Genomic DNA, 13431 nt, shown 5'->3' on the forward strand with positions numbered 1-13431 from the left:
TTTACTAAAACGTTCAGTTGTTGCAGTCATCTATCACTTGACAGGATAACTCACAACGCCGACTGGGCAGAGCCTAAATGACTCAGAATTTGCAGTGCAGCAGGACGCGCGTTTCTCCGCCCGCTGGAAGACTTGAGACGAGTCGGGGAGAGATTTACCGTGGTCTGGCACTAATAACAGTACTCAATAACTTATAGGCCCTTTGCCGGCTGGCTTTGCTCCAGGCTTCATATTTTCCCGTGGGCGAGAAACGCTAATGCTTTGTCCCAGGCCTCATATTTACCCGAGGGCGAGGAAACACTCATGCCAAAGCGCTAATAATGAGTGGCTTCTTGCAGGCTACAAAATTGTCATGTTTATTTTATGAGGGAGCCGCTGAGAAATGTTCATCTATCAAAGACACAAACAAACCTCGGATATTCTGCCATCTTGTAAGACAATGATCTGATCCACTTGGGGAAGGAAGGCAATCCCGTGTGTGACAAGGATACGTGTCTGGCAAAGACGAAAACACAAACAAAGCATTTGATTACGTTTGCAAGACGAAATGCCGCGGGTTTGTAAAAGTATGTTTTTCATGAACGCATCCGTTCTATCGAAATGCGATTTCATCCATTGCAACCATAAAGGCATTCAGAAAATGGATCTACTAAGGGTGGTTCAAATTAGTTTTGTTATTTCTATGCATCAATTTGTAGATAAACTGATACTGCCACTCTTTTTAGTACACACCGTTTTCATGATTTTGAGTTTACTATATGCCCTTACCCCTCCCCTCCCCTCCCCCTCTTGTTTCCGAGGGAGGAAAATGAAAGGAGCTACTATTTATAAAATAATTTGTTTTTAAAATAAGGAAACCTTTTAAAGCCATATTAGCCACGATCTGTCTCTTTAAAACCTGGGTACACCAGAAAGCGTTTCGAGTAAAATCTTTCTTGAAACACCTCGATCTCGAATGATAGAATCCTAAAACAAACAATAAATAAATAAACTAACAAGCCAACTAACGCACTGACTAACTGACTACCTGGCCAACTAACTTCTATTCTAACAAGTAAGCTACCAAGCTAACAAACTATTTCAAGGAACTTAGTCATAAACAAGCCATCTTTGTCTCAAATGTACTGACCTTCTTTCTAAGTTTTCCCCTGGGGCCTATGACCTTATCAAATATGTGTTTTCCAACATGCGAGTCCACAGCACTGAGTGGATCGTCCAACAAGTAGATATCAGCATTGAAGTACACAGCACGGGCCAAGCTTACACGCTGTTTCTGTCCACCGCTAAGGTTTATGCCCTACACATTGAAAGCGGTTCACTGTTTATCATGACAAGAGTGAATTGAATAGCATATAATTATCTTTCACTCCTTCCTCCTTCAGTTTACAACGACTACACGAAAAAGTAACACATCAGCTTGCGAAAGAAAAAATTTATGTGCAAATGGTATATTATCACAGTAGATACTGAAAACGATTTATAGAAGCTTGTGAGATGAAAATTTGTGTAGAGACCCGCTCAAACGAGACGATGGCATTCATTTGCCACACGAGTATTTGACTTTAACGCTGAAGGACAAGACTTCATTAATAACAATTGTTAGAATTTGCTTTTCACGATATAATTCGTCCTTATTTGTTGATTCTTCTCTATCAATTTCCCCGAATTCTTAGCTGAATCATTGGAATTTTAAAATGCATTCTAATATTTATAATAGAACTTTTTATTTTTATCCAGTGTAACCATTTTTCATAGTAATGGAAGCTACGATATCAAAAGCCAAGTTTACGACTTTAACTAACGTATGTGGCTGGGCAAAAGTTCATTTAACTTTACCCTTTCTCCAATCTCCGTGAGATCTCCTCCAGGCAGGATGTCAAGATCAGTCTGCAGTGCACACGTGTAGATTGTCTTGGCGTAACGTTTGGATTCAAAAGTTCTTCCAAATAAAATGTTATCCCTGAGAGTTGCATTCTGAATCCATGCTTGTTGGGGAACATAGGCCACTGATCCCTAAAGAAGGAAGAAAACATTTACAATATGAAATGAAGTTTTGGTCGATTTTAGATTCCTGTAAAACATATTCTAAACAATCAATGTAGGATCCTTGTTTTTGCCCAACCGCTTGCGCACTGGAAACACGTCAATCCGTGACTTTTCATACGAACTCCGAACTCAGTTGATAAGATGTATAAATGTACCTTCACATAAACCCTTCCATCCAGTTTCTCCGTTTCTCCGAGAAGAGCCGAGAGCAGAGTAGATTTCCCACAACCAACCTGGCCAACAACAGCAACCAAAGAACCACTGGGAATGTTGATATTAATGCTGTGTGAAAAACAAAAACAGTTCCGAAATAAGTTGTGTTATTTACTATGAAGCTCGCTCCACGAGCGGCTGAGATAAAGCAAATCCTGTTTAAGGACTGGCTACCCGAGTCATCTTGACAGTTGGACACTTTCATCCCGCGAAGAGAAACGTGTTTGTGAACGATTTACATAGCTTGTAACATCTCGAAAACTTTTCGTTTCCTGGCAGTTTTGGCAACAAAAGCACCAAATTACATCCTTAGACATTGAAAAGGAAGAAATCCACGCGGGTTTCTTGAATGTACTTTGCAATGCTTGGGTAATCGCTCTTTTTACACACATTGTTTTTGCCGAGATCTCTCTTTATTAACCTCGTTCTTTTTTTTTTCATGCAAGAGAATTTACCTCCTCCTTAGTCAATAATGCAGAGAGAGGTTGGGAGGCTGATCTTGCTTTAAAAATAAAAGGAAACAGCAACTCACTCTTTCAAAGCTGGTTTGCTATTCGTGTCCCAGCTGAATGTCCCATTCTCAACGTGGATGTCTTGTGTGCTAACTGTAAATTAAGAGCACATGGAGCAACAGGAGTGGGTTTAACTTTGTGGACATTACCATAAATATTTTCAGTTTGTTTTGAAAAATAATCCAGGGCAGCAATGGTTTAATTTTTCCTCACTGTGTGATTGGTCCAGATTACTCGCGCCTCTTTAATTGGCCGCTCAGTGTGGTACCGTTGTTCTGATTGGCCATTGTGATTTCCATTTGAGTTTAGTTTTACTCATAGCCGAGATGAAGTACACGGAGGCCTAACGGTTGGAGGACTGGACTCCTGTTCGTGAACTTCAGGTTCAGCCTGACAAAATACTAGTGGAAGGGGGAGTAACCTTAGATGGAATAACATCCCATCCAAGGGGGGGGGGGGGGGAGAAAGTACTCTTCATGCTACAGAAACCGAGATAAGCTTCAGCGGGATGAACCATAAGGCTCGATTGCTGACTTAAACCATTAACCCCCCAAATCTCATCAGTAATTCTCCTAGTTTGGGGAATTTGGTATTGGATCAAATGTAATCCTCCTGCTGACATTTTTCTTAATCTCATCACTTGTCTGCTTGATATTGTACAGATATTGTATGGAGAAATTCTGTCCTGGTCACCCATGGGAGTTAAATGGTTAACCTTTACCTTTCACGACCCTTATTTGAATAGAGCTCTAAAGATTGTTTACACTCACTGTGTTCCGGCATGTTCTTCGCCACATTCTCTGAATCAAGTTCTTCTAGGAAAAGAAACTCTGTCAGGCGTACGATGGACACTCGTGCCTAGCGATGCAGGATAAGAGTAAATTAACATTGAACAAGAGTAACAACAACAACAAAAACAACAACAACAGTAGCAGTAATGGTTGCGATTCCGGCACAAAAGAGTGGCGCACTTAAAACAACTTTTTCAAGGTCGTTGGAAGACACACTGTGTATCATAACTTGACTTGCTATTCCGTCGACCGCGTCGTGTGCCTTTTAAAGAAGCGACGTGGCTGGCGACCATTTACGGTGGTTCACAAGATATCTCACAGGTTAAGGACTTTAACAGCTCACGAGAAAAAAAAGGAAATACTCCTCTCATTTTTGCTTACGACCACTAAAACCTAATTAAAGAGCACTAGTGCTTGGTACATGACAGCCTAACACAGATCGCAAGATAGGCGAATCTTTACTTACTTGTAATGGTATTTAAAACGGTCGCAGCTTAGAGCGCTGCTAAAGTAAGCTCTGAGGGAAATTTTATCAGCAGACGAAGGACAACAGCTTGACCAAATAGCTACATACCTGGATCAAGCTGATGATCACATTTGGGAACATGACGAGGGGAAAACGCAAAATGTTGAATAGTGAAATTGCAACAAAAGCTTTAGATGCTGTAAGTTCATTCCCAGTCATGACATAGATCGCGAAGGTAGCTAATGAAACCTGAAAGACGAAATAGAGGAAAATAAGTAATGGTGATTTAATTCCTTCGAGGCCCGTTTTCGGATTGTATTTCTCGGGATAACTAAAAAATCCTCGGGCCCTATAATTTTCCGGCAGAGTCCTTTGAAAAAGATTCTTCCCATATTCCAAAACAAATACTTCATCGTTTAATACCATATGTAAATTAATTCCTGCTGATGTCGCGCTGTAAATCTGCTTATGAGCCCTTGTTGGAAAACAAGGTTAACTTCAACACCAAAACTTATGAAATGAAAACACTCTCTCTCACGCTAAAAGGAGATGCAAAAGTCTTGGCACGCTCTCCTACACCTTCAATATTTTTTCTCTAACTCTCATTTCTCCCCTCTTCCCCTTCTCCCCCAGTCGTGTTGCCTGGTGTTGACAAAATTATCCGTAAACTATTGCATCATCGTTTGGGGGACTGGGGAGAAAGGGCAGCGATCTTATCACCCACTGCTGTAGCCTGGGTTCGACTCCCAGACCTTATGGGCTGATTTTTTTGGTTGCTTTTCGTCCTCGCTTCAGTTTTTCTCCCTCTGCAAAAATCAACATTCAAAATTCCAATTCGACCTGGAAACAGTGGACAAGATGAGCCATTTTTATTATTACTTTTCTATCATTACTCACCAGAAATGGCGCACAAGTGAACGTAAAGGCGAATGACGCGTTAAGGTAGGAGAAATTCCTCAAATGATGCAGCTCTGTTTTCCGCATTTTAGAGACCATTTTCATGAATGACGTTTCCCAAGCATAAAGTTTGAGGACCTGAAAAGAAAAATTAGGTTTGAAATTTTACGATACAAGTCACAAATTTGCCTTAAAAACAGAAATTCGTACAACTACATTCCTTAACGATTGAACCCCAAAGAGTGACTAGCTTCTGTAAAATGTCACTCCTGAATCAAACATTAAGCTCGCAGGAGTAAAGGAAATAATCACTAACTAAAGATGGTCGTGATTATTCTACAAATTCTCCTTGTCAGCACCTTAGAAAATGTTTAAGGAACAGTTTGGAGAATATGCATACTGATGTTAGGGTGACCAGAGTTACAGTATAAGAACACTTTCCATTGCTTTATCGCTGTAATAAAAACCCACACGGAATGCTAGGAGACCACGAACAAAGTTTTTAAATCTCGAGCCGAAGTCGAGCTATTTACAAACTTTTCAAGCGTTCTGTCAGCATCCTTAGTGGTTTAATTATCGGGAAACTGATTGAAACTGCGGTCTATTGAATTAAACAAATAACTACAGGTTTATTAGTATGATAAACGAAGCGATCAGAATGCGCGTAACACCTTAGTTATTCTATAAACTTTTCCATTGACATGTACTCATGTTTACGCAAGAAACTGCGATCTGACCTTCGTGCAGATAATTTGCACAGTTTTGCGTAATTACCAAATATTTGCCTCGACTTTGAAAGGCATGAAATTTTATCATCTAGGTCGCTGAGAACGACAAAAATGCCTTAACATGCATAGAAACCACAGCCGCTAGTACAACATTTCAAGTCATCACTTCAAATTTAGGATTGATTCTCTACCAGCGTACCTTAATTCCATTCAAAATCTCATTCATCATTTTGATACGTTTATCTTTGGCACCCATTTGTTTCACCTGCAAAAGAAACGATTTTAAAGTAAGTTAAACATAACACAAAGCTACACTTAATTAAGAGAGGCCCCATTTCAAGTGATAATATCTACGCATTATTGACTAAGTATAAGGTTACGATAGCGGGACGTTGGCCGAGTTCTCTTTTTTTCTGCGTTTTTATCTTCTAAGACGAAGTCTTGGTCCATAAAAAAGCGTAAAAAGGGACGAGGCTGATATCCAGCCATCTTGATCAAACAAGCTTGGTCAGCAAAGGAATTACTGTAAAGCATAAAGATGTCGCCTTGATAAGAATCAAAAATGAGTTGTTAAATTTCGAGCGCTGCAGGGAATCTCAGATCACTCTGAGATTAAATTTTTGTATTTTCGGCTTTTTTAATGCAAAATAAAGTCACTAAGTACGCCAATGTTTTCTTTGTTACGACTGTCTTCTGCCTCTTTTTGCGTCTCCACTACCGAAATTGTCCAAAACATCACAACCTTTGAAAGTATACAAGGACCTCGACGTTGATAAAGATAAAAATTGCGAATAAAATTTTAATTTCTGCCGAGCGAGTACGCCAAATAGCGTCTTTGAAAAGAAGGTTAAGCTTAAGGCCTTGGATGGTCAAAACAGCTCTAACTACATTTTCACGGCCCGAAGCTGGTAGTACTAGACAAGGGTCTTACTCAATCATAGTTGTTCTTTTCTGTACCTGAAGCTTTCGCGAAAGTCGCGACACAAGAATATTGGAAGGAATCAGTAGCAACATAACTCCAACACCAGCAAGAATCGATGGACCCATTGTACTGTACAAGAAATACAACGAGACAATAATCTGGAGCGGACCAGACCACAAAATGTTCACATAGGTAAGGAGATCCATTAGTCGTTGTGCATCAACAGACATTAGGTTCACCATTTCTCCGGCTGTTGATTCTTTACGTGAGCTGTTGTTCAGGAGAAGGGCCTTAAAATTAAGACAAGAATGTTAGGAGTTCGGAAAGTTTGGGGTAGGTAGAGTTGGTGGCATGCGAGTTCTTCACTGCTACTGAAACCGCGATAAGCTGCAGCTGGATGGGTTTGTGACCTGATCACTTCATACTATGCGCGCAATTTTTGCTTAAACGCATTTGCGTGTGGTAACATGCAGTATGCGTGTTTGGCACGAGTAATATGTGAGAACTGCACGCGAGTCAAGCGTGTGTAATGCTGCATGTGAATGGTACTGTACCTTTGAATATACCATGCCAATAACAGCTGTTCTGATTTTCATCCCAAGCACAGTGACAAGGTGAAAGTACTGCTGGAGACAAATGGACTGGACTAGTGCAACTACAAACATGCTGACGCCATAGACGTACCCTCGCCATGTTTCAGTATTATCTTTATCTTCTATAAAACCTATTAAAAACCTGTAATAAATGAATAGACATTAAGTCCCATTACTAAAGGGGGTAGTTGTTTCTAAAGAAACTGTGGTGCTACGTCAGTGGGAGAGTATAATAGGGTAATTTAGTATTATCGACTGAGTTGATACGTTACGTAAATTGGCCACCGTAAAGAGTTTCAAAGCTCAGTGAAGTTTCAAGCATTAGCCCTTCACCAAAGCAAAGAATAATTCGCATGGATTGACTTTTAAGTCTCAGCTAAATCCTATCAGACAATCTTTCCATTATCCTAAATTTTCAAAAATGCTTTTTAAAAAATCAGGTTTTTGAATAATTTCCTCTAAAAACTAAAACTCTTATTACTAATAGACTCTAACTCACCTTAACAGTTGAGGTTGTACAAACTGAATGCAATCATTCAAGAATTTAAAAACAACTGCCAGCAGAAGTTTATCCCAATAAAGTCCAAACATGATTTTTGATAGGGAAGGTCTTTTCTCCTTTTTCTTCTCCTCTGAAGAAAACTTGACATCTTCTTCAGCATCATCTGGTTTCAGCTCAGCTTTCTCGTTGTCAGTGGGTTCTGTGGTTTGAGCACTGCCTGAAGCTCTAAAGAAAAACACTTTCCTTTACCTTAAATCGTTATGTGAGTTAAAACTTAATAATTGTATTAATTATCGTTGATTGTGAAAAGTTGAGGCGATGTGCATATTCAATTTTCACTAGGGGGGTTCTTCAAAGCTGGGTGCTTTTTGACCTTTCCTATCTACAGCCTGGTAAGCGCCTATTTAAGGTGGACTTTTAATCAAATACATAAAGTACTGTGATTTTGAGTACCGTAGCACTCATTTGAAACTAAATGAAATTATAGTTGCTGAAATTATTAACAATGGTTTTGCTATTATTAAGCTGAACATGAGAAAAGGTTCCTTATCTCATGACTTATCATTGCAGATCACCTTATGGAACTTTCTGCTTCCTTCCACTTTTTGACAAATGGTGGAACAACTGCTGATGATCTGTTAGTTTTGTTCAGAGCCCATAAATCTGCATCTGTCAAAGGCCTCTTGAAACCTTTAAAAATCAAACTACAAGAAAAAGCAGCAATAGGTTAGAATTAAGAAAATTTCTCATTCAAACTCTAGTTTAATTGTCACCCATTATAGGCTACTCATGATGAATACTTTCAAACTAATAAAACCTTTCATTCCCATATGAAGATGCGGCCTGGACTATGGTCAGTGCTCTGGACTCCAAGTTGAGTGGTCATATCTGAGACCTGGCTGGGTCAAAGTGCTGTGTTCTTGGGCAAAACACTTCACTCTCCACCCAGGAGTACAAATGGATAAGACCAATTGTCAGGAAGGTGTGATGACCCCCCTGGGTGATGGACTAGCATCTCATCATCCAGGGGGGAGTAGTGATTCTGCTGGTCACTTCATGCCTTGGAAACCTGGATAAGCTCTGGCTGGGTGGGTCACTTGGCTCCGGTACAGACTTGATCTTACTCCCATTAAAGGGCTTTAGCCCTCAAATGATTAAAATTATAATCAAAATTATAAGTAATGACACGGGCAGAGTTGGGAAAAGCCAAACAGCTTGATTGTGATTGTTTAATTTCAAACTTTAAAATTGTTTTCAAAACACATGTCAATTGCAGAATTGCAATTACCTTGTGAGCCACATAAATCCCAACCTGGAAAAAATATTTGCTGAATCTTCAGGGCATGGTTTCTATAAGAGAGAGGAAAAAAAAAAGCAAAATATTAATTATAATCTATCATATTTTGTCCACTAATAAAACTCCTCAGGAACAAATCACACGACTCTCACTGTGACCCTCGTACATGTAGCCCTCTTTTCATACTTACCCTGACCAAATATTTGGAGAAACAAAAAGAATTTGTAAAAATGACATAGAGTTTCTTTATTCCTTACAAAAATTTTGTCCATCTTGACTTTCTGTCATACCTTTTTTCATGTAAATTATTATCAAGTAACAACATAATAGTTTCTCATACAATTATTAATTTTTCATGCAATTTGGTGCAAATGAGCACTTGAAAATTCTTCAAAGATTACTAACTGCACTCACTCCACAGGGTGTTGCAATTTTGTTGTCTATTAAAAATTTATTTGTGCTTATTAACACCAAATTGCACTAAAAATCATGTTGTTACCTCTGTAAATAAGATAAAAATATTAAAAGAGCTTACCCTGTTTTCAACCTCTACTGGTGCTTCAGGAAAGAACTTCAGATCAACTGATGTATTCACCAGAGCTGCAGTCAGCTCTGCTCCTTTAGCAATCCCATCCTCTCTTCAAAAGACAGAGCAAAACAAAACATAACAAAATTTAAAAGTACTTATATAACAAATTATCAAGTTAAAAATGCTGCTCAGCAAACAAACTAATATGCCACAAATATTTAGTAGACCATTTTACAGTTGCAAACTCCAGTTGCTAAGCCTTTGATTTGGAGAGAGGCTGATGGTGACCTTGTTGTGATTGAGACCAGTATCTAGCCTAGCATGATAACGAAGTAATTTACATCTGAAAAGCAGCAATGTTTGTAACATAAAATGGTCAGCATCACTACTGTTCAAAGACTTGGGCAACCAAGCACACATCTGTAAATTGGATTATTAAGGTCTATTTTTGAGAGAATTACTCCTTTAGAAAAAACATAGGGTAGGGAAGGTTTTTTGCTTAAAACTGTTGTTCTATTGTCCTCTTCTGGGCAGTGTGAATTAAAAGAATACAGAGAAATTTCTCCAAAATGTGATGTGGAGACAAATATATCAAAGCAGAGATTTTAAAAAATTGATTTGCGAGCAAAGAGTGAGTTTTGCACAGCCTTTGATTGTGATGTCTTGGCCATCACCTCCCTGAGGGGAGGGGGCATGGGTACAGGAGCATACTCCCCTTGAAAATTAGCAGAAAAATTAAGTAGCTAATACATGCATTCCTTTATTCTGAGCAAGAATTTCCAAATGAAGGAAGGTGTTTGGTGCAAGTACAAAGAGAGCAAGGATTAAATTTTATCTAGAAAAATCATTATTTCAATTGACAGTTAACTAGTATTTAAAACAACTTAAGCCCCAGTTTGCTACTTCAGAGGCAACATTATAAAAGAGAAACCACGGTGAGAAATTAAGTTTCAGTGTGAATTAATGTAAATTTTTAGATCTTTGCCTAAATATACATGAAAAAATATCAGATAAGCTTAACTAATACATATGTACATTGTAAGGAACATTCCACTGAGTGCTATCTACTGTATTTGTAACTTACTCTTCTTGCGTCAAATCATCCTTCAGAGGAACCACACATGTACTGGGAATGTAACCCTTTTCTCCACTGCCGACATGTTTTACATAAAGCCACCAGTCCACATCTCTCCCAAGAACTTCAAACTTCTCTCCAATTTCCACAGATAGCTGTGCAGCAACATCTGGAGAAGTGTTCACAGCTTGCTCTGACTCAAGGTCATCTTCTTCATTGGGTTTGTGTTTCTGAACTGCAACCACAAATAAATCTTTCTTGCCCTCTGCCATAGCTGAGAAGTGTAAATTTCAGTGTAAATGCACCACCTAATGCTGCACATATGTCGTAGTCCTAAATGGAAAAGCACAGCCATGAGAGAAAAAAAAAATGCGTTCACTGAAAGTTTCTACATCAGTCAGCTATGTATCAAATAGGTATAAGGTACACTTGAGCCAAAAAATCGATCCACCTAGAGCTTATCCCAGTTTTCTCAGCATGAAGTGACTGAGAGTATTAGCGCTCCTCCCTAGATAGGATGCAAGTTCATCACAAAGTTACCCCCTAACATTTCATCAGGCATCTCTGAAAACTTGCTGGTTCCTATTTGTACCCCTGGGTGGAGAGAGGAACTGTCAGACTAAAGTGTTTTGGCCAAGAACACAACACACTGATCTGGCCTGGTCTTAAACCAAGCCTCTGTCTTGTCACAGAGTCCAGTGTACCAGCCATCACACCAATACATCTCCCTTTATTCTTAAGTATGAAATGATTAACCTCAATTGTTGTCAGTTAGTTATGAAATAATACAGAGATCAATTTCATTCTAATAGACAATTTTATAGTTGTGTACTTAGTTGCCAAGTCTTTGATTTGGCGTAAGGCTGAAGGTGACCTTGTTGTGATAGAGACAAGTTTCTAGTTAGCATGAGAACAAAGTAATTTACTTTTGAAAAGCAGCAAGGTTTGTATCATAACATGGTCACCCTTAGCCTCACTCCTGTTCAAAGGCTTGGCAACCAATAACACAACTATAAAATGGACTATTGAAAAATATTAATGCTGTCCTTGAGTAGACATAGTATTGGAAATGCTAAACATTTAGTTGGAACTGTTAATAAAATTGAGTAAATACAAAACCGGGATATAAATATGATGAATAAAAATAATTTTAACAAATCTGCAAAGAAAGAGTGTTTCTTTTAGGCTTTTCAGTTTCCCAGTTTTGGTCATATTTGATACTGATCTAATCGTTTTTACTATCTGTATTTTGGTTTTTGATTTCCATAATAAGCCACTACCATTTTCAGTTTGCTGCTCTTTGAATGCCAAGGGTTTTTTATGCATGAAATCAGCTAGACTTTGCTGTGTTAAATTGTCTTGTTCAAAGGCCTTGTCTTGTCTGCATTATTTAGGATGCTTATTACTCCCTACAGGTTTTCTGTTTTGAGAAAAAAACTATTTAGCTTAGAGAAACAATTTGGGCAGTTTTTGGTTTCTGATTAAATCTCCATGAAACAACACCCTCACAAGCCAGCTTTTTACAAATATCAAGACACAATGTTTAATTCATCTTATGAATGCATAGATTCTATGTTGCTGCGTGTCTGTTCTGTAGAAGAAGAAGTTGGAATGTGGTAAGAACATTGGTGACGCACTTAGTTGTGCTGCATGTGTCCCCTTTTTGTTTCCTACCACATCTTGACATCTTCTGTGACCGATTAGTGAACAGATGTGCAGCAACCATTGACCTTAGTGCTATCACCACGTAGCAGTGATGATTTGGTTAAATTATATCTTTGAGTAACAGACCAATACATCGACTGACTAACTTTATGGGGTTATCAGAAAGAAGCACTAAAAAAAATAAAAATAAATAAAAATAATAACACTCGACAGAAGTGCAAAATTACAAGGATAAAAACTCGGAATAATATGAATAAACCAGCCTACATGAACTGCAGTGATTTGACTCACTCCCAAAATACTAAAATCATAATAACAATACACTATTTAACGAAGTACGTCTCATGCAAACAAAATTAAGGTGCAAAATGCAGGCAGAATTCAATCTTGTTTGAGACACCTGGCAAGTCCAGAGGGGAAATTAGAGTTTTTTAATTACGCTAGTGTCCATTTTTTTGATAACATATGTATTGACTGTAGTTTCCGACAGAATCTGGTCTTGTGTGAAGAATTACACGAAAACATACCAAAATTGCAGTTGTAAAAATCGTAAGTTTATTTTTCATAAACAAAAATGGTTTCAGTCGGCTGCTGATACAGTTTCAACTGGGAGAAGTAAAAGCAAAATAAAATGTTCCACAGGGCTATAAAAAAAAAATGGGGGTCATTTTTCGTGGTTCTCTTCCTGAGGGCGTTAAGATTAAACCTGCTGCATGAACCTGCAACAAAAAAAAGCGCTGAGGTTTGCTATTTGCTTCGAACTAAAAAAAAGTGTGTTTTTTTTGCTGTTGTTGCAGTTCCTTCGACAGGTAAGAGCAAGGACTACTTTGAAACAATCGCAGTGAAGTTTAGCTCAGCTTGGTCTTTGCGTGAATCAAACATTGTAGAATTATGTTTCGCGCGGGAGACGCGTGACTCATCAATTTCACTGACGCCTCGTGGCTAATGTTCACAGCGATGTATGTTTGTTTATGCTTTTAGAAGACACGAAAGAAAAGAAAATCTGATCAAAGCTTACCTGAGACTGCAGTAAGCACAAGAGTTTTCCCTTTCAACTTTGCCAAGCAACGCGATTCGGAAAAATATAAAGATTTACTATGTACTATGATTCATTTAAAGTATGATCCCAGGAGCTCCTGGGTCAACCACTCAAAACCATTTGACAGTTGCATAACGATCGATCTTCGGTCGATAA

The 13431-nt window shown here is 38.6% G+C and overlaps 1 protein-coding gene across 2 annotated transcripts in view; it reads right to left on the reverse strand.

The window, feature by feature from the left end:
• Positions 1-13422, reverse strand: part of LOC113672494 (multidrug resistance-associated protein 1) — a 38961-nt gene extending 25539 nt beyond the window's left edge. For both annotated transcript variants that reach the window (XM_089210398.1, XM_027188782.2), the window contains exons 1-17: positions 13255-13422; positions 10581-10904; positions 9503-9605; positions 8959-9020; positions 8246-8374; positions 7668-7895; positions 7130-7310; positions 6611-6865; positions 5853-5918; positions 4926-5063; positions 4137-4277; positions 3542-3629; positions 2792-2864; positions 2202-2328; positions 1837-2013; positions 1130-1297; positions 412-495 (exon numbers count right to left, since the gene is read on the reverse strand). In XM_089210398.1, the coding sequence (XP_089066524.1) occupies positions 412-495; positions 1130-1297; positions 1837-2013; positions 2202-2328; positions 2792-2864; positions 3542-3629; positions 4137-4277; positions 4926-5063; positions 5853-5918; positions 6611-6865; positions 7130-7310; positions 7668-7895; positions 8246-8374; positions 8959-9020; positions 9503-9605; positions 10581-10843 (2283 nt within the window). In that variant the 5' untranslated portion in view covers positions 10844-10904; positions 13255-13422. The remainder of the gene's footprint in view (positions 1-411; positions 496-1129; positions 1298-1836; positions 2014-2201; positions 2329-2791; positions 2865-3541; positions 3630-4136; positions 4278-4925; positions 5064-5852; positions 5919-6610; positions 6866-7129; positions 7311-7667; positions 7896-8245; positions 8375-8958; positions 9021-9502; positions 9606-10580; positions 10905-13254) is intronic.
• Between the last annotated feature and the right edge of the window lie 9 nt (positions 13423-13431).

The sequence above is a fragment of the Pocillopora damicornis genome, chromosome 6 (assembly GCF_964200805.1).
Source record: "Pocillopora damicornis chromosome 6, jaPocDami1.2, whole genome shotgun sequence".
In the NCBI taxonomy this organism is placed as follows: Eukaryota; Metazoa; Cnidaria; class Anthozoa; order Scleractinia; family Pocilloporidae; genus Pocillopora; species Pocillopora damicornis.